Source organism: Tenrec ecaudatus, unplaced genomic scaffold (genome assembly GCF_050624435.1).
Source record: "Tenrec ecaudatus isolate mTenEca1 unplaced genomic scaffold, mTenEca1.hap1 Scaffold_46, whole genome shotgun sequence".
In the NCBI taxonomy this organism is placed as follows: domain Eukaryota; kingdom Metazoa; phylum Chordata; class Mammalia; order Afrosoricida; family Tenrecidae; genus Tenrec; species Tenrec ecaudatus.
The window spans coordinates 1-22,448 of NW_027459367.1; the positions used below are offsets into that span (position 1 = coordinate 1).

At 35.8% G+C, this 22,448-nt stretch overlaps 1 protein-coding gene across 1 annotated transcript in view; it reads left to right on the forward strand.

Annotated features, from left to right (window-relative positions):
* The first annotated feature begins 3,847 nt into the window (after nt 1–3,847).
* LOC142436607 (thyrotropin-releasing hormone-degrading ectoenzyme-like) overlaps nt 3,848–22,448 on the forward strand; it is a 117,596-nt gene continuing 98,995 nt past the window's right edge. Inside the window, exons 1-5 of the mRNA XM_075540160.1 lie at nt 3,848–3,920; nt 4,535–4,722; nt 10,047–10,135; nt 16,675–16,808; nt 16,912–16,967. Coding sequence (XP_075396275.1) covers nt 4,577–4,722; nt 10,047–10,135; nt 16,675–16,808; nt 16,912–16,967 — 425 coding nt within the window. The 5' untranslated portion in view covers nt 3,848–3,920; nt 4,535–4,576. The remainder of the gene's footprint in view (nt 3,921–4,534; nt 4,723–10,046; nt 10,136–16,674; nt 16,809–16,911; nt 16,968–22,448) is intronic.

The following is a 22,448-nucleotide window of genomic DNA, read 5'->3' on the forward strand; positions in this document are numbered from 1 at the left end:
AGGAAATGCTACCGGAAGTGTGACTCCCTCCTACAGGACGACCATGCAGTGGAAACAGCTGGATGCCAATGGTTTGGGTGGGATTTACTTAGGGAGTTTTTAGATTATGTGGGCAGTTAAATTAATGAGCAGGCAATTGAAACACAGAGTAATATGTCTTCTGATAGGGTACAAGGTACTTGGCTCAGAATTAGAAAGGAGGCAGAAGTGGGCAAAGATTCTCAGGGAAAATGCATTAAAATTGAGACTTGACTATTAAAGTGAATTTGCACAGTAAAGGAGAAAGGTAAAGTTTGAGTGGAGAACTAGGAAATAGAGAAAATATTGTATTAGGCATCTTCAAATAAAGTAGCTAATCTGAGACTGGGCAACAAGTGCTAAGAGGCTTGAGGAAGTACAGCGGGGCTAGTCCATGAGGGAGCTCAAGGTGTAGTGTTTTCTGAGCACACCATATTGGCTGGCTAGCACAGTGGTGTGTGGTAGGGTTGAAAGAGAGAAGAAGCAGTGGCAGGCGCTGTGTCCAGGTGAGAAGCTGTAATGTGTAGCGTGGCACCTTAGAGGAAGATTCAGGATATCAGAGCAGTAATGTGACGGGAAGGACAGGAAGGCGTGAAAGATGACTCTTTGGTTCACATTCATCATTGGGGAAAAGCCCTCAAGAAGAGACAGTTTGGGGGAGGAGAGTGAGTTTAGCTTTCTTTGAATATGACCCTTAATTATCTTTGGGGAATCTAGTGGATATTGGGCTGTAGACATATGTATGGGGTTTGGATATGGACCAGGGTCTGTGATTTCAAATTTCCTGATATCTTAAATGATTATATTACCTATCCCAATGTTATGTGAATTAAGTGAAGGAATATAAAGCAATTCAGTGTTAAGAGAGGCAAATGACATTATAGTTTTTTATGTGAAACATTCCTTAATTATTAGTGATGCTACCCTTTGGTTGGTTACGTAATTCAGTTTCCTATTCAGTAGCCTGAGCTTATTAAGAAGATTATTGTAGCTAATATCACCTCAATCACTATTGGTGGTGTAGTAGTTACGTGTGGGACTGTGATCCACATGACTGGCAGTTCAAACCCACCAGCAGGTACATGGGAGGAAGACAGGGCTATCTACTCCCGCAAACAGTTACAGTTCAGAAACCCTCGGAGGGTCACTATGAGTCAGCATTGACTTGATGGCAGAGAGGTTTGGGTTATATAATATTGAACCTTCCTTTCAACTACATTTTAAAGTAGTTCACTTCACTTTTAACTACTATGCATGTTGGCTTTCCCATAGGTAGATATATCAGAATATGCTTTCGGTTAATCCCTTTTTAACTTGTAATCAGTTTATATTGCTAGATAGGTCTCATAAGTATATCCAACTAATCATCTTCATTATTTTCAACTTCTTTCATTTCTGAAATATCTAGTATAGACAGCCCATCACTGTTCTTACAGTGGATGTCAAAGCATTATACTTTATACATTTATATTGTAATGTCATATCTAATGTTGGATTTTCATATATGTGTCTATATTTATTAATAAATTTCTTATCCAATCATTGTCATATTCATTTACTGGTAGGTTAGAATAGAACTTAAAGTCGTTCGATGTAAACATGCCCCAACCATTGGAATTGCTTTGGCTCTGTAATTTTTGGTCCAAGACTTTCACAGCTTCAGTCACAGGGACCTACTCAAATTGCATCTTGTTATTTACATTTTTTTCTCAACGACCTTTTGCCCATCACTGTTCCTCCATTCCCACGAAACCTTCCTGGTCTATACTAAGTGCATTATACAATTCATGGAAATAAAAGAATAAATAGATGATATGGTTTTTAATAGGCATGATCCTCACATTTTCTTTGTAATTCTCCAAAGACTAAGAATATATTTCCATATGTATATCGTTGTTGTATAAGAGAAAGGCTGGGATAACTAAAGAATATGTGTTTGGGGAGGAAAGACAGTTGAAATCTGAAGAATTCCAATGCCATGAATATTGAAGCTGATGGGATTCCAACAAAAACATACCATTTCTATCCTGAATATCCAGCCTGGCATATGAAGACCCCCTTCTTAATCCTGACTGATTGCCATTTCAGCTTGTTAGAAACAAATTGGAGCCTTATACAGAATTGGGAGAGTAAAAAAGACATTGAGCTAATGATCAAAATCAAGCTAAGATCCAACCGATCTCATGGTAGACTGACTGTAGATATTCTGATCCACCCCAAGGGGAAACCTGTATTCCTGCATCGGTCCTTTCCAGATCCGTCGGTGTCCCTTTGCTGCCTCTCTTTTATTATCCCAATACCTCTGCATAAACAGAACTCAACAATAATAGTTCTCATTTAAATAGATGTTTCACATACATTTATAAGTTTCAATGTCCATTGTTTTTCAGTGTATTCAAGAGATTCCCCCAAGATACACACACAAACAAATTAAAAGCAAAATTTCTAATAATTTTAACACCTAATCAGAAAATGATTTAAATCCTAGTCCCAGGGTTCAAATAGAGAGTGCTTCATATAGCTCTCCTACCCAAAGCTAAACTCCAGGTTCAGATTAGTTCTTTGGAGATCTAAATTCGCAGTAAAGTTGTCCAGAGCATCTTGATGAGAAATCTGTCATTGCTAAGTCAGTGTGGATGTTGCTTCTCCAGGCGTCTGATTAAGTGGGAGGTGCCATCTGAACATGTGAGTTGCCCACAAAAGCTCAATCTGTCACAGGTGCTACAATTTGTATTTCAGAAAATCTGCTTCTACAACTTTAATTATCTCCAAAGCATCCCACTTTACATAAAGTTCTCAATGGAGTCAGCATTTTTCTCCCAGTTTCAGAACTGGCATGTAAATTAAGCATTTGCCTGTTACCTCCAAGTTCTAGGGCTGAAAGGATCTCAAATGAGACACTTTGCTTAACATCATCTATGTTCTTCTCCTTCTCCCACTTCGACATCGGAAAACTAAGTGCCCAGTCGTCATAACTGAGGACGCATTCACCGCGATGCATCCATGCCTCCCAGAGAGGAGGAAGGCTTAAATTAGAAAGAGAGTGTGTAGGTTTAACTAATAGTTGGGAATTCCTAAATTAAAAAAATATTAGACCAGGATAAAATTTCTTTTTAATAATACTTTTTCATCAAGTCAATGAAAAGCAATGTTTATCTCTGTGATAATAGGCACCTTCGCACTAGAAAGCCTGTGACAACAGTCCTCTTTGGGCAAAGTGATACCTCTTACCTGTTTGACTAACAGAAGGCCATTGGGACTCATTTACACTGGCTACGTAGACAAAAATCAGCCAGTCCCACTTGACCAAATCTTTCTTAGTTAGGCCTTCTGATAAGGGTCACACAAAACCACACATTGCTTTCATTTTATACTCTTCCATGGAATCTGAACTCGAAAGACATCCACCGCAGTAAAGATTTGTTATTGTCAGAGTTGTTCTTATCCCATGAAATATTTTTTTAGATTCCAGTCTAAAATCCTGATGGGCAAGGTTTCCCAAAATATTACACTGGGGAGGTAATTTAATTCAAAAAGCCAAGGTTGACATGATAAATGAAGGGATGTTTTTTGACCCCCCCAAATCTATAAATGATTCAACTCTCAAAAATAATTTTTAAAGATTAAAGTTATTTGATACTTAATTAGAAAATATGCTATGCTTAAGTTTTTTTTGAATAGTTTAAAATTTAATTCTTATAAACCTTTATGAGTATTTCTCTTTGTATCAATATAAGCACAGCAAATAGAATTGTTTATTTGATTTGAGAAATGATTATATTAACTGGTAATTGCTTAGCAGTTAAATTGTAATTCAAATCTTATTTTCTTTGTAGGATTATTTAACCATTCATAAGTATGGCAATGCAGCCAGAAATGATCTCTGGAATGCCTTCTCAGAGGTAAAGTATAGGAAGAAAAAGAACCCAAACCATTGGTAACTTTTATTGACGCTGACAGTATGTTTTCATTTTGAGCTTTTATTTCCTTTGTCGCATATTATTTATAAATGTATAGTAATGAGCTATATAAAATGTAATAAAAATACAATGGGATTTAAATGTACTTAATGTTATTGATGCCTTTCATACTTTAAAAAGATAATAATTATGGAATACAATTTTAATATATTTGGGAAGTGAGTCATGCTAAAGTGAGAAATACTGCAAGTTTTTAAGGAAATATGTTTTCTTGTGTGCATGACAAATATTTAAATATACCAACTAGACACACTGGGGATATTTAATGATGCTGCATGTATTTACTTTACCAGTAAAATGTATTTTATTCTCCATTATGTAAAAAAAATTAATGCTAATGAAACTTCCATATATATATGCATGAAGCCTAACTTAAGGTGAGAAAATTAATTTTAGTAACACATTATATTAGCTTCACTGATCTTGAAATGTTTCATATTTAGGTAAATATTAAAGGTAAAAGTGAAAATGATTTAATATAATTATATGTATAATTCATGCTTATAAAGCTCATTTATCCAATTTGGGTTCTAAAGGCTTTGAAGAGGAATGGAAAATATGTAAATATACAAGAAGTCATGGATCAGTGGACGCTCCAGAAGGGCTATCCTGTTATCACCATCTTGGGAAATGCAACAGCCGAAAAGAGGGTAACCATTACCCAGCAACGCTTCATTTATGATATAAGTGCTAAGACCAAAACCTTTGAACATCGAAACAGCAGGTACCACTGACTCTCTTTTAATTTAACATGAATATAGGAACTTTTCTTTTTGCCATTCACCTTTTAATTTTAATATTTTAAGATAATTTTGACAACATAATTCTGAAATATAAGTTAAGACTCTTTTTATTTCTTTATTTCCATATGGTATTTTTGATTCCTTTTACTGCCGATACCTTACATATTTAACCCCTGATTGATGAGCACACTTATGGTATTTCATTGAAGACTATTTTAAATTATTCTAATCATTTTATATGTGAGATATGATATTTTACTTTTTGTTATAATATTTTTTAATCATCTTTAAGAAAGTTAAGGTGTGTTGTGAATTGAATAGGATCAATCTAGAAAACCAAATCAAAAGTATTTAGATAATAAATATTATCCTAGTTAACAAAACTCAAAAACTAAATAAATACCTTAAGGTGATCTTAAGTAGAAGTGGCAATATGAAAATATATTCTCTTTCCCTCAAATGTGGTGTTTAAAACTATAGAAAACACACCTGAATTTTGATTTGCTATAAATTTAACATTGGGGAACCCATTTAGTTACTTAAAATTCAGAATATAAACATTCTATCCAATTTTTCTAGTTTATTTTTACTACTTTGTTTCAGTAAAGACTGAGTCAATGTAAGAAAGTACACTTCAAATCAGGCAGTTTTTAAATTTATATATAGAATGCCCTGGTAAGGGATTGGAGGGGTGAAGGGAGGGCAAGTATAGAGATCAAAAGTAATAAGTAAATAGAAGTGCTCATATTAGTTTACTCATGCTGTGTCCTATCACCTTGGGAAATTAGGATGCTGGGCTTCATCATCCATTATTATGTAGGATTGGTGGGGAATATTTTAAACTTACATGAATGGATAGCATCTTCAAGTTAGCTTGATGTGAATAAAAGTGTTAGGGAGATTCATGAACATTTTCTGGTGGCTGATATTGGAACTCCATTTAAGAAAACATGAAGTCTTCACTGTTGTATTGAGATAAATACTGGTACAGCAGCTATACTATACAATACGATACGATACTATAGTATACGATACGATACTATAGGTGTAGGAAGGAGCTGGGCTCCACAGCAGTTAGAATGGAAAGATTGGCCCTGGGTTCTCACCCAGCCATGCTGCCGGGGACAGACTTGCAGGTCTGCTGCCATACAGATGAAAACCCAATTCTGCGCCATCAGGTTGATGGCGACTCCTAGCCCCCCTAAACACAGGGTTGAACTAGCCTGGGAGTTTCTGAGACTGTGGCTGGGGCTGGGAGTAGGACCCCCTTCTTTCTCCAGCGGAAGAGCTGGAGGCTTCAAACTGCTGACTTTGCAGTTTGTTCTACTCTCGTCAAGATGGGGGCACATGGAAGTTAAAGGCTCAAGTAGAGAGAGGCCTTCACCAGGTATGAGGAGTTGCCTTTTGCAATTAAACTGCCCGAACACGCAGAATAACACTCCTCCCTTCACCCTGTCGGGATCTGCCTGTCACTGCTTCGTCCCCTTCTCTGGGTCCCCACAGCTGTCAAAGGCTGCCCTGATCACCCACCGTCTGGCCCCAGGCGAAACACGCTTCGGCATGGACCACAAAGTACACAAAAACGACTTGACTGTGGCGAAGCCAGATTGGGGCCATGCCTTTGAGAATGAACAGTCTGACACAGGCCTCCCCGATGCAGAAAAACAGAAAGGACACCCAGATGACAGAACAAATATTGAACAAAAATACTCTGCCAGCCCATAACCTGCATCAGAGGTGTCAGCCAGGAGCCTGGCTCTTCACGGGGGAAAGTCTCTCAGCATGAGTAAGCAGTTTTAGCACAGAGCGCTTAGCTTCTGCTGGCATTATAAAACCACCTGGATGGTTCTGAATCTGAGAAATTGGTATATAAAAATGTTGAGGAAAATTAAAATCCCCTTGGTGGCGTAGTGTTAAAGTGCTCAGCCGCCAGCAAAGATGGCATGTCGAAGCTGCCAGCCACTCCCTGGCAGAAAGGGGGAGCAGTGTGCTCCCATTAAGACAGCAGACCGGCACAACCCTAAGGCAGTTGTACCCCGACCTGTTGGAGGACCATGCGTCAGAATCCATTTAATGGCAAACAGAGCAAAAAAAATATATACATGACATTCTATTATTTAAAATAATTTTCCTAGTAGGACAGAATCCATCTCTAGATGAGAATTTACTATTCCCCACTTAGATTATTGCTTAATTTATATTAATGTTCAGTTAAAGCTTGAAAATCAAGTCTGTGTGCTCCTTGTACAAGCCTTCCGAGGTCTCTAGAAGAGACATTGCTGACGTGCTAAAATAAATGTTTCCCACGGCTCTCGACTTTTCAGCTACTGACTTGGATCGTTCATTGGAGGGGCAACTGGGAACTCACAGACAATATTTGAGATTAAAGGGTTTTATTTAAGGAAGTTTACAGGTTACATACAATCAAGGTGAAAAATACATAGGACATGGTTGTCCTGTCAGGAGAAGTCACCAAGTTCTCTTCCAGGTGATAACAAAGACCCAGCAAGCATGGCACTCCTGTGTAAGGTTCAGCCCAAAGCACTTAGCTCCAGCTCTGTGCATCAGCAAACCCAGTTAAGTGGCCAAAGGCCCCCCACTCTACAGGCCAGCTGTAGGTCCCAAAGCACCCAGCTTTACTGATCATGACTTTCGCTTTGCCATGACTGTTCTGTGGGACAATTATCATTACCTCTTACCTGGAACATTTTTAATGTGTAATGTAATTATTTTTCCATATGTAATAAATGTACATCCTAGCTGTTAAGTAGAGGAAGAATGAATCTTTGCTATTTCTAACAATTGCATATATTTAGTAATGTGTTTAAGTGCATAAAATCCTTGGTAGGACTTTGGTACACAGGAAGTTGTGAATTTTCGTAGTTTGTTTTTCCTTCATTTCATTATAAATTTAATACATTTCACTGTTAACTAATACCACCTGAAGCATGGGGCACCTCCTGGGAGTCTTGGGCAACAGGGCATTCTGTGTGTCCGCACACTCACCCTTTCCTTATGGGCCCCGCCTGCAGCAGTCTCCGGAGGGTTTCCCTGTGTGCATCAATGCTTCGTGAATGTTAGTAGCAACTCCTGGGTGTGATTTTTCTCATTCCACTTTTTAAAACGTACCAATTCTTTTCCATGTTAGTACAATCAGAGTTCTTAAGAACTACTGAAGAAAGGGATATATTTTTTGAAAATTTTCTATTGTTACTTAAAATATGATATCCATATGATCAGTTAAACAGAAACAACAAGAACATAATCTAACTACACACATTAATTTTTTCTAATCACTTTTTAAAATATTACATACTACTAGAGTCTTAGACTTATTTAGAGGGTCTTTAGATGTTTTTAGTCATATATATTGTTTGCTTTTTAATTAATATCTGTTTGGCTTCACAATTTAGATCGTCAATTCAATGTGGAAGATATACACCTATAAAGTCTTGTTCATAAAGTTAGTCTATGTCTTACAGAGAAATTGATTTGGTCTTTCATTTTACTTATACTCCACCCAGTTCCTTTCGGTCTAATTACAGAGAGTAATTAATTGAATGTCTCCAATATCTATTGTTTGCAAGTACACACAAAAAATAAACTTGTGTTTTAAATTGAAAATTAGATCCAGCATTTAGATTAGATCCAGGTACTATTGCCTCTTAACTTATTTTTCCAATTAACCAAAATAGATTAATTATCTTTGGTGAGGGATGCTGTTTAAAAAATAATAAAATAATCTGGCTGTGATGTTCCCACGGTGTGTCCATTGTCATATATTTATCACATGTTTTTCATTGCATGCGTCGAGGCCTCTCTTAAGGAACATAAATTGTTTTGTTCACTAACTTCTATCCAAAGAACCAGGTTAGGCAACAATAAATTGGTTCTTTCATGATGGATTATGTGGAGTCAATTACAGTGTAACAGGGTACCTTCACATGGTTGGCACTCAGAAATGTTTCTCTGATTAAGTTCAGCTTATCATTTAAAATTCAGAATGTCAAGGATGGCCTTTTGACTTTTGACTTTGGGGATAGCAGTTGTTATGACATAATGAATTTTCCCCTTTTCCATCTGACATATTACTCTTGATGAATTCCCATGTATTAATTGTGAGTGTGAGAAATGAACTCTGTGACACGTAAAACAATTATGTGTCGAGGGACCGATTCAGCACTGCTCTTCCCAAATCTCCAGAAAGACGCCCATTTTATGATCAGTCACTCGGCGTCTCCCCTGGTTCTCAGTTCTTCAGTCGCTCTCCAGTTATGAAGCTGACACAGTATAGCTTCTTATATCACAAACAAAATATATGACTTTAATACTCATTGCTCGCTTGTTGTGAAGTCTTGCCAATGACACAATGATAAAAGCAAACTAAAACAACAAGACAGGCCCACGTCAGCAAGTCCATTCTGACTCGTCATGACCCTGCATAGGGTTACTGACCCTGTAAACGTGTACAGTTGCTGATTGCCCCACTTTCCTCCCGTGGGACAGTTCTTAGCTTTGAACTTCCAGCTGTTTAGCAATAGCACAATGATTAGTTGAAGGAATCAGGTTATATTTCAAGAAAATAAAATATAATGCTTGAACGCAATGTAAAATCATCTATCATTAACTGGTTAGCCTTTCAGATTAAATAGATACTTTATGTAAACATATAGGCCTTGATTTTTATTACTATAAAAGGCAAACCTTATCAAATGTTTCTCTTTTATAACTCTGACCCACATTTGAACATTAAGTATCGGTGGTGCTTGGCCAATTGTGCCCTGTCGGGTGCATTGTGTTTATATGGATTTTAGGGGGATCTTGTCAGTCTTGTTTTATTCTCTTTGCCTGAATCACCTTATGTGTGCCATATTAACCTTATGGAAATATAATAAAATATCTCTCTGAACAGTTATAAAATAAATAAGGAGAAATTGGTGAAATGTGAATACATAAAATCACTAGTGTTTAATATTAAAACAATAGAAATGAATTATTTTAAGATTCAAATCAATATATACTGTAGTATTTAGCCACTTTTAACTCCTAATGCAAACATTTTGGGTTTTTTTGGCAAAGTATATTATTAGGAGATCTCTTCTACATTGACAGAAAACTTCTGAGTGCACAGTCTTCTTGGTGAGATAGAAACAATGAATTAGAATCTACTTTGATGTCTGAGTGCTTTTTTTATTGTTGTTTTTGGTAGCTTCCCTAAAAAGCATTAATAAAAATCCCTCTGAAGATGCATGTTTTTCAAATGAACACCAATTTGTATTTTTAAAGCTACTCTTCTATTTTGCAGCTACCTGTGGCAGATTCCATTAACCATTGTGGTAGGAAATAGAAGCCATGTGTCTTCAGAAGCAATTATTTGGGTGTCTAACAAATCAGGTAAGATATATATTCTCCCCTGTGGACAATTGGTTTCAGATAATTGTTCAGCAACTTAACCTCTGGTTTCTGGGGTTATAAAAATGTGCATAAAGACAAACTAGAAAGAGAAGATGGAAGAATGATAATCACCTCTACAAGATAAGAAAGCATAAGAGGATCTCTTCGGTATAATTTCTGACTCATCCAATTTCACCCTGCCTATATAATTCTTGTTTATTCGTTCCTTTCATAGTGAAGAGAAAACATTTAAATGCTTTTGTAGATCTCATCGTAGCTGTTTTAAACTGTATAATTTCATAATCACACATTTAATTAAAATGTAAGCAGAACTCCCATTAGAGCAGTGTCTCACAAACTGAAACTGAGGCAACAGTTTTAATCCCATTCCACTGTCTTTGCATTTTCAGACTATCTCTTTTAGAGACCAGAGAAGCAATATCCTTCATGGGATTAGATAATTATAATTATTGGATTTGAAGGGAGAGGATTAGAGTTGTCCTCAAAGTGCACCCTTTGGGGGTCAAACCTCAAGGTGCAGGGAGAAGAGCCAGTTCATTGTCTTTCTACCCACAGACCCAGTGCTATCAAATAGATTCCAACTCCCAGCAGTCCTCGGACACGGGAGCACTGCCCCTTAGGGTGTCCCAGGCTGTACCTGCACGCACAGGACACCGGTGTCCTCTTTCACCCCCAGAGGAGCTGTGAGACTGAACCAGGGACGCTTAGTTAGCAGCTGTTGCTCTTTGACCCCAGCACCACCAGGGCTCCTTATTGTCTGTGTAAATGGCGCCAAACAGGAGAGGGGCCTATTTGCAATCACTCACAGAAGAGTACTTGAGTCCCTTCTAAGTCCTTCATGGACAGCAGGGTCCACATGAGGGTTCCTTTTGCTCCGCTTCCCAGCGAGTTGGAGAAAAGGCGATGATCATCTTCTATTAACACTTCAGTGGCACTAAGAAGGTCACATTTTTCTACCTTTTTCCCCTTGCTGCTTTCACCAATGCTGTTAGTGTATTTTAATTCTTTATGCTATAAACATCGTTTTGAGCATATATCTTTTGTTTTAAGTAAATAAACAAATGTTTGTTTCATTTCATACATGGCACAGTTAAGTACTCAAAATAGATGCATGGCTACATATAGGCAAAATGTACTGAATCCAGAATGTAATCTGACTATCAGAAACATAAACACTTGTAATTCCCAGGGGTGAAGGTTACTCATAATTTCGTGTTAATGTAATTTTAATATGAAACTGCATATTATAAAGAGTTACAATTCCATTCACGTTTATTGTATATAAGACATTCACATGTAATGTGGTGGTACATTGAAATGCTGACTGTAACATTTATTGGTTTCTTCTCCTTTAAAATAACTCATTACAATTTGTTCTTTTAATTGCTTTGAGTTAGCGTTTATTTCGTGATTCTGAATTCACACTTACTATCTTATTTTCCTTTATAATTCTCTTTTATCCCCATGAAGCACCTTTACTTGAATACATAATATGTTATTACATGGTGAATGAAACTAGGGAGTTGTAATTGTCCAACGATTTGAATTATGCCATCCCTCCATACATTTCTTAGAAACATGAGACATAATAATCTTCAGAAATAAACTACGACATATCCCTTTGAAATGTAGAGTGGAAATGAGAAAGTTAAAGAAATGTAGAAGTACTTACTGATTATATATTTGAATCAGCCTAAACACTCAGCTTAGAAGGTGAGGGCTATAGGGAGTCTGTTCTTACTGGAAACCTGCTGGAGAAGGTATTTCCTCTTTATCCTTTACTTTCTCCTTTTTGGGAAGACCATAAGCCTTCCCTTGACCAATACAGGTTGTACTTGAGAGATTGCTTCATCTTGAGTTATTAATCAGGATAATGACAGTCCATTCTTTCAACATGTTTGCCTTAAATATCACCAATGTTAATATGAAGAACTGCTATGAACAACTGCACAGGTATACGCTTTAAAACTCTAGGGGATGCTATTTCTGAAGGGGGTATTGTGAGTGGCACATCCCCACCCCACAGTCAGGCACTGCACACATATCAGAGTGTAAGGTGTCCTTTTGTTTCAATCCCAGCAGTGTTCTCTATTTGACACGAACATGGTAACACTTAATACTTAAGGTTGCTCAATACCGTCAAGTGTTTACTCAATAGCAAGTAAGTTTTCCACATGTCACTTGAAGGCCTTATAAATGCTTTATAAATGCACAAATTGGGGTGACCGATTCCCAGTGAAGCTAAAAATAAAAGTCATCTTTCTAGTTTGCCTTTTTCAGTGTCATTTTACCTATGCACCATCTTCTCTTGAAGTCCTGAACTTCGATGAGGCCTAGTAAAAACCTGACACCACACTATAATTAGGTAAAAAGAAAAGATTGGTTAACCTCAACTTCTTTTATATGTTATCTCCTATTTTATTCAAAACAAACAACTAATGTACATGAAAAGTATCTGCATTAAGCCAGGGAGAAAAACGCATTGGTCAATTGTTATAAACACATGTAAAAAAATGCCAAATTTTAATGACAACAACCAGATCAATGTTTTGTAATTTTTCATGGTCAGTAAAGATTTTATTTCACATATATTCACACAAGGCCATAGTTAATTATAAAGTTTAAATTTGATTATCATCATCATATTTTCTTGAGAGTTAAATTTTTGAAGCCCTTTGGATAAATATATAATTATTTCTAAAGATGACATAAAACGCTACCTAAAGTATTAAGTCAATTTTTAAGTTATTAGAAACAGCCAAAATTTTTTCTCTCTTTCATTTTCACTGAGAAAATACCAACAATCTAGGCATTATAAATGTAATAGCTTGCATATTTACTGGATATTTGCTTACCCAAGAGTGGAAGGCAATACATTCAGTTACATTTTAGGAAAGAACACAGTCAGAATAGAGTAGACACTGGCTCTGAAAGGTCAGTAAACACTAAACTAGTGCTGAAGTGCTCTCACCTTTGCCTTCAGCATTGGCTTACTTGAGACTCAGAAGCCCTTAGAAGCAATATGATTTTAATCCCCATCTTCTAAATGAGTTTATTACAATTTGATGGTAACTTGGATCAAGTCCGTTGGCAAATTAGGTAAAGAGCTAGGTCTAGGGCTGTGATTTTCTTCTGTTATTTTTAATACTTCTCTCATGAGCACACCCTTATTTACCGTGGATAAAATTGTAAAGTTTTGTTAGGCTGTCTGGGCGATCTCTTAATTATGTAACACTTTGTCATTGGGTGTATGCCAGTGACTCTTAAAGAGCTACAGAACATTATCTCATTTAATTATCTTACAAGTTTAGGGAGGAAGTCCACCTAAGTTATCACAGAGTTTATTGTGTATTTCCAGTTTTGTTATCCTGGTTGACATTTCTTCTCATCTGCAGCCAGCCAAGTTTGTAAAGAATATATCACCTTCTTCTTTTGGTCCTGGGGTGTGTGTGTTGGGTGTGTGTGTTGGGTGTGTGTTGGGTGTGTGGTGGTGGTAAATGAATGATAAGAACTAAAATATTTTAAAGTATTAACTGCTCTGTGTTTTGATATGGCCTAAGACTTGTGTCATTTTGGGAACATTCCAAATAGAAATTTTAATTATTATTACCGACCCTCAAAATATAGCTTCCATAATTTTTTATGGTTCTCATCATGCACTGTACATCACGAGGCCATGGAAAAAGAACACTTTAAAATTCATTGCTTGCCATTAGTTAATTTGAAGAATATTTTAGGGATATAATTAACTAGAACTGAAAAGGTATTTAAGAATGTATTACTATATCTTGCCAGGGATTATTTCTCTACAGATTTCACTTATACCAGAGACATAAAAATATTCACGAACAGTAATAACCTTCAGGTTTTAGTTATCAGTTTAATAATGGCAAACTTAAAAGCAGGAGATGGCTGCCTTTTATTTCCTTTCCTTCTTTTTTACTGACCAGACTACATAAAAGGGGTAAGAATTGCTTTTATCATTTATACATACATATTATTTTAATTTGAGTATAGATTTAAATTTTTTAATAAAATTGATTTAAAAACAGGAGCCAATTATATCACATGAGATTTATATAAAAGATGAGCATGAAATAACTTTTAAATTATATTTAATAATTATAAATCATGACAATTTGAAACCTGTAAAACCCTAAATTATATGATCAGATATGAGGCTTGAATTTTAAATATTATCACCTATAAAGTGACTACTTAAGGAGTGGGGAGATCCAATTTATTCTGTGAATTCAGACATGATTTTAATATTTTATAAGGAATAGATCATTGTGAACTTACAGATGCATGAAAATAAAGTCAAAGTTGATCAACAGAAACAGTATCCTTAATGTTTCAATTTTATTTTTTATACTTGCCACATTTTCTTGTTAACTATATCTCTTGTCATCATTGCATCCATAAAATGGGGATGATATTCTAAAGCTTCTTTATAGCAATTGTGTGGATAAACATTGAAGTTTTGAAGAAAAGGAGATTATAAAGTCTCATAGGTAGAGAAAATCATTCATACTCTAAAATAGAACTTGATAGACTTTTCCTTCTGCATACCACTATTAAACTAGAGATCAATTGTCAGCCTAAGAGAATGTGTACCATTTCTTTTCCATTGAATTGTAGCATTGAAAGGGACCTTATAGGCCATTGTTTGTCCATCAGGTTATAGGTAAAGTGGTTTTAAAAAAGGAATATGCTATCGAAGTTTAAACATTTATGTATATAGATGTATAGTCGGGCATGACTTTCTTGCCCCTATTCTAGTTTATTTTAACTGTCATATTTCTCCTTTCAAATTAAAAAGAGAGAAGGAATGTGAAAATGTGTATTTTATGATAGTAAAAGCACTATACCACGTTGTGTCAGGAGCATAGACCAGACTAGAAAGAAGCCTAGATGGTGGAAGACCTGAGATGGACTATTTTCAGCTGTGTTGGACAATTGAATTACAACTGTCTGAACCTCGTTTGCACGGGTACTACATATAAATGTGGCCAAAGTACAGTGCTTTGAAACATTAAATATTAGATTTTTTTCAATAGTTTGGGATTATATTTTAGTGGACTGTAATAGGTGCCTCTTCATCTTGCTGGCATGTTTGGACTAAATCTTCCACTTCATTCCAGTTTTGAGCAATTAATGACCACTTTTGTCCACGATATCTTTTGTGGTAGTAGAATTATTTTCTGATGGACTCTATGTAAAGAGATTCCATTCAAAAACTATATGTTTGAATGCGTCCTTGGGGAAATAATAGGAAAACCTGATTTGGAGTCTGAGATGTAAAAACATTGACAATGGACTGAAGCTGACTCCAATGGGCTGCACATGGTCTCTGTGATACATTTTCTGGTGTGAGCTATCATGGAAATGATTTATTTTTCCCTTGGGCATGAGACACTGTTTTAGCATAAGCTCTGCTGAATCCTGGAGGCTTTGTAGATAGAGAACATGAACACATGCTATAGTAAACGGTGGCATAGCAAGCTAAGCATTTGGACTGCAAGTTGGTTCAAACTAGCCAGCTGTTCCTTCAGAGAAAGATGAGGCTAGCTGACCTCATAACCAGGAGCAGCAGTTCCGTTCTTCCCGATAGGGTCACTGTGAGTTAGAACTGACTCCATGGCAGTGGTTTTATACATGTATACGTGTACACTTACATATATTTCCTTACATTTATGCACAAAGATTAAAAATATTTTATTTAAAGAGTATGCAGGTTCTAGGACACACAAGGTCTGAAAGCATCCACAATGAAGTACAAAATCATTGGAATTGTGACCTATGGTTTGTAAATAAATAAGGAAACAATTGAAAATGAATAGCATTCTCCATATGTACCATATTTGTAGGAGTTAAATGTGTAAGAAGTTATAAGATTGTTTTTACCAGCTCGCTTTCTTTAATTGAATTACCTGGCTAATATAATCAAGTTACTATTTTCCAAGGTGATTCCAATAAGCAGAATTTATTATCTTTGTTTTTAATTATGTGTAGAAATATTAGAGTCTTAAGTAAATGCAGTCTCTTTTTCCGGCGTTATTGATGATGCTGCATCATCTGTTATTTATAGTATTTCCAAGAAAGCACAAGGAAGAGGCAAGGAACACCCATGACTCTGAAATAAATGAGCTCGATTGTTTTAATAACTTTCTTACTGAACGCGTTAAGAGAATGTAGTTCTCAAAACTTTTCCCTTCATTCTAATCATACTATATGCATATATAGTCTATGTCACACAGACACAAGTACATGTTAGGTCACATGTATGTTGAAAAAACAATTATGTGTAGGGGATAGGGATTTTGTCAGGAATAGAGGCTAGTTATAACCTACTAAACATTTACTGGTATATCCTAGATGCAAATGATTACGTGAAAGATTAGCTTTTAATTGAGCAATAATAATTATTAGTAACTTTACCTTGGTATTAAGAAAATATACTTTATATATCATTAACATCTAAATCTATTTCATCCTGAAAAACATGCTGTTTGTAGAGCACCACAGGATCACTTCTCTGGGCAAAGGAAGCTGGTTGTTGGGGAACATCAATCAAACCAGATACTTTAGGGTCAACTATGACCTAAGGAATTGGAGATTATTAATCGAACAGTTAATAAGGAACCATGAGGTAAATTCTGGATTTTATCTTTAAGATCCGTTTTCAGATGTGAACCCTGGATTTTAATTCTAAATTTCTAACCAGGACAATATTTTTCTGGTTGGCCTCATAGGTTCTCTCAGTCAGTAACCGAGCAGGTTTGATCGACGATGCCTTCAGCCTAGCCAGGTAGGTGTGTTTTCCTATGCAACTACCCAATCAAGACTCACACTAGTGAGACTTTCTCTATTAAACTCAATCGCGTGTATGTTTTGAGTAATCTTTTGAAATAATTTGTTTCATGTGCTCTGGGGGTGGGATATGAATTATAATCATATAATCTTGATCAATAGTTAGCCATAGGGTGTTTCTGAGTCAGAAGAAGCTTGATCAATTTCTACTGAAAATTCGATTGACCTCTCTGGAGATTAATAATTGCTTCACCATTTCACTAATTAACTCTACAAAATGGCCATTGCACCATATTTAATGTTTGATAGACTACACTTTTCAGTGTTAGCAGTTTTTTTCTCTTACATAGATTAGTATATCTTTTTAAAATGTGGTGCATTATGAAAAGCTATTGCTTTCAGAAACAGGTAGTTCCAAATTTTGATTAAAAATGCAGATTAAACATCTCAAGAAAAGAGTCATAACAATCTTATAGTAGCATTTTCATTGATATTTTTCATAATTTGTTATACTATTAAAGTAAATTATGCTTTGCATAATTAAATAAAATTATTTAAATTAAATAATTTGAAAATAAACCCAAGTGATTTATTCAGTTTGGAGACGAACTAGTAAAACAGCTCAGTTCTGAATTGTTTGTACTGCTTCACATGCAAATTTTAATTTACTAATTTGATTTTACAAGCTACAGATTAGGACACAGTGGTTCTCTTAACTTAAGTGTTTGTCATTATTCGTTATGTTAATTCTCCTATGATACTGTGAAAACCACCTAGAGATGTCTCGTGCATTAGGCACTGTCTCATAACGGGGCATTAAACTGCTTTCACAGTGTGCACATCCCATCACATAGCAACTTTCTTCTGCATGTTAAAAAGCATATAGTTCCCTAGAGCTTTGTATTTAATCAAAACCAATGAGTCTAAATATCGATCCCAGATAACTACTTTGATAGAGGCAAAATCAAAGCTTGGAATCAGGTTTCAGAAAACAGCACTCATTAAATAAATAATAATATATATAAGGAAAACCTCATTTAAAAAAAGGTAAAGGACTTTCAGTGGTTCTTTTAAAAGAAATTTATATCTGGCCTTTGCTGTTTCCTTGTTAAAGAAGCCAAGAACCAGTATCAATATTTTCTGTTACTTGATGTCAGTGCCTCATTTTGGGTGGAACTTCAGGTTCAAAAATAGCTGCTCACAGAATGCTAAGACTAAGGATCATTTAACAGCAATAAAATGTCTAATACAGTTGTATTTATTCAAAACAGTTGTTTAATTAGAAGCATTTTTTGCTTACAACCAGGTAATTAAGAATTATTCCATATTACAACATCAACTTATTGGGCAAACATTTAGAAATAATAGAGATTGAGAGGATCTCCTTAGATACCGATGTGTGAAAATAATGATTAAGAGGTATTTTTTGCTTGAAAGTATGATGTAAAGACTTTAAAGTATGTTTTAGATACAGTGGAAAGATTAAGTCGACATAGAAGTTCCAAAAAATCCAGAAAGTCAATGAGCATACACTTACTCCAATATTTCACCCAGAGAAAATCAAGACAAGCAAGTAGTGCAATAGATTACCACAGAAAGTTAAAGTAGCTAGAAGAAAACTTATATCATGAACTAACAATTACCTGAAACTTAAAAGGCACCAGGCACAAATCTGTGTACAGTTATTCATTTAATGAATAATTGATAAAGCCTTATGAAATATGTAGGATTGGTTGTTGCTGCTGTCGGTGCCCTTATGTCTGTTCTGACGTACAGTTACCCCATGTAAAACAGGACACAACATGCCAGTCCCGTGCCGCGCTCCCCCTCTGTTCTTATGTCCAATCCTATTGTTGCACCACAGCGTCAAGACGTCTTTGTCTCTGCTCCTCTGCTTTACCAAGTGTGCTATTCCTTTCTAGGGGCGGGTCTCCATCATGCCCATAGTAAATGAGATGAAGTTCAAGCAGCATTATGGCTGCCCATCTTCTGAGACAGATTGGTTTATTCACTTCACATGCATTGTATTCTCAATATTTTCTTGCCAGCACCATGATTCAAATGTGTTGACTCTTCTTCAGTCTTCCTTATTCAGTGTCCAACTTATCATGGTCACATGCGTGTGAGGTAATTGAAAAGACCATGGCACCTTAGTCCTCAAAGTAACATCCTTGCCTTTCAAAAGTTTGTTTTTTATATGTCGAATGATCCTGTTACTGTTTTATAAATAAGGAAGCTGAGGATCAGAGAAGTCGTTGAACCTGACCACGTAACGCTGCTAGCAATTAACAGGGCACGTGTGTGCATCCAACTTGTAGGACGGTCGAACCCATACTGTTAAAAAGGACAAGAGCCTACACTTCAACAGCAATGCCATTTATTTTAATAAAAGGGAAGTTTACTTTAGAAAACTGAAGGACTTTAAAAAGACATTTCTATAAAGAGGGGGAACCCCCGCCCCCCAAATGGAGAAAAAAGCCCCACTGGGCATAACTTTCACACTATGCATTTTTCTTGGTAGGTGAGTAACTTGCTCTTAGCGCACCCAGTGGCGTCACCTGGGAAAGTTCTTTCTGGTCTCAGTGAATTTTTTTTTTTTTTTGTAGAAGTAATATCACTGGAAATCAGTTTTTCTTTTGGCCAATGTAAGAGAACAGGATGCAGTTGTGAAATTTTATTTCCTGCCTGGAAAATATGCTTCAGAAACTCAAGTGTATGAATGCTTTTCTTATTTCAAGAAAGGTAAAATGCCGATTGATGATAAAACTCATTCTAGACATCCGTCGACATCTCAAAAAGACAAAAATGTTGACTCATAATCCACTTGGAGTTCCTTCCACCAGGTCAGATTATTAATCAAGCTTTCTATTTAGAGGTTCTGAAATGATAGAGTAACTGTGCCACAAAAAAGACCTTATTTGTGGCAGATGGGACTCTGGTTCTGCCACCACAACAATGCACCTGCTCAGGTAGCCATCTCAGTGTGCCAATTTGGGGTGAAAAAACAGCATGCCCCTCTGGCCCCATGCATCTTAACTCACCTGACCTCACTCTGTGCACCTTCTTTTTATGTCCGTGAATCCAGAGGGACATGAAAGGACAGCAATTTAACGACACAGAAGGTGAAGAAAATAATGAGGGAGGTACTGTCAGCCATCCGAACAGATGACTTTTAATGTTTCCAAGAATGGAATCACAAATATGACAAATGTGTTAAGGGTAATGGAGAGTACTTTGAAGGTGATAAAGGTTGTTTTATTTAAAAATTTTAAATTTATAGTTTTGAAAAAATAATTCCATTTATTTTTTCCCTTTAGTGGGTACCTTCTCGTATTCTGAAAGTTTTAGAATGCTTATGAGAAAACAAGTAGTGATATTTTAAAGACAGAGAGCAAAAGAAAATGGAAAATATGTGAATATTTTTCACTCATTAACATGTTAATTTTAAATGTAATATTTAAAATATTTATAACCTTTGTCTGTCTGTTAGAATATTATTAGAAATATATCCCCTAATTTATATTCCTTGTTGACTGAGTCAGAACATTGCTTTCCATTTTAATTTTGGAAGTCTTAAACACTTGAAACAAACCATTTTATTCTCATTTATTAAAATTCACCAGGGAATATGCAAATGTTATTAGAGCAATAATTATGAATTTTTAAAATGATCATGAGATACCTTCATTTTAACATATGTAGTTGTAAACAAAGCCACATGGATGTAACACCCAAGAATCAAATCTCCTCAATGTGTGGAAAGGCAGATAGGGAAGCTCCGTATCCTTATCCAGAATTAGAACAAGGCAAACTATGGAACAGACCATCAATTGCTATTGTGCAAGTTCAAATTGAAACTGAAAAAGATGAGAACAAGTCTAGTAGGATAAAAATATAAGAGTATTCAGGTGAGTATATCCCACCTGAATTTAGAGAATATCTCAATAATAGCCTTGCAGCATTGCCTGATCATTAATGATAAAAGACTAGATGATTCTGGGATGACATCATGAGCATCATAGATGAAGGGAGCAAAAGGTCATTAAAAAGACAGGAAAGATAGAAGACATCAAAGTAGATGTCAGAAGGGACTCTGAACCTTGCTATTTATTGATCATAGAGCAACTAAAGCAAATGGAAAAATTAAAGACAAAGTAAAATCTGACTTGAAAGTTTTATAGGCTCGCTCAAGAAGACAAGTGAAGCATTATGATGAATATGCATGAACATTCAGTTAGAAATCCTACACAGAACAACATGCAGCATTTTTCAAAATGAAATAAATAAGGAAAAAACTCAAGCCTTGAGCGAAAATACCAAAGGATTCTATGGAAAATATGCTTAATAATGCAGGAAGTATTAAAATAAGAATGAAAGAATCATAGTTACTGTACCCAAAAATTTGGTCACATTCAACCATTTTAGAGGTAGCATCTTAATCAAGAACCTATAGTATAACAGGAAGAAGCCCAAGCTTCACTGAAAATATTGAAGAAAAAAAAAGATTCAGGAACGGACAGAATAGCAATTGAGATATTTCAATAACTAGCCATAAGCTGGAAACACTCCCTCATCCATGTCAAGTATTATAGGAAACAGCTACCCCATCAACCAACTGGAAGAAATTCATGTATTTGCTCATTCCAAAGAAAAGTGGCCTAATATGTTGTGTAAATTATTAAAACAAAATCATAATATCACATGAAAGTAAATTTTTGCTGATAATAAGTTTAAAATAGTTATAACAATACATAGAGAAAAGACAGAAATTCAAGCTGGATTGAGAAGAGGATGTGAGATGAACTATATGATTGTAGATATCAGATGGATGTGGTTTGTTGACAATGCACAGGCATTTGATTGTGTATCCCAAAACAACCTATGGATTACTCTACGAAGAATACTTAATAGCGCTCATGCAGAGCCTATAGAAAGACCCAGAAGCAGTCACTGGGCAATCAAGGGGATGCTGAGAAAAATGATCCCAGATGCCAGACTGCAAGAAGAACGCACCATCATGATTGTAAAAAGGCTCATAAACAACTTTCCATATGCAGATGGCACACCTTGCTTGCCAGCAGTCAAGAGGACCTGAAGCATTTACTGATAAAGATAAAAGGCTACAGCATTCAGCATGGATTGTACTTCTCCCTAAGGAAAAAATAAATCCTCACAATTCTGCCTAATGAAAAATAAATACAACTGAACTAATAGGGACATCATGATAAATGGAAGGCGGTGGTGGGGAGAATTGAAATTGTGAAGCATTTTGTTTTATTTGATACCACAATTACACTCATGCAAAGAAGCAATCGAGACATCAATTAAATCTGTAAAAGGATTATTTAATATGTTAAAGAGCAAAGATGTCACTTGCAAGATTAAAGTGTGCCTTATCAAAGTCATGATATTTTCAATCTCTTCATGTGCATGAGAAAGATGGACACAGACTGGAGAATAATGAGTCATTTGAATATGG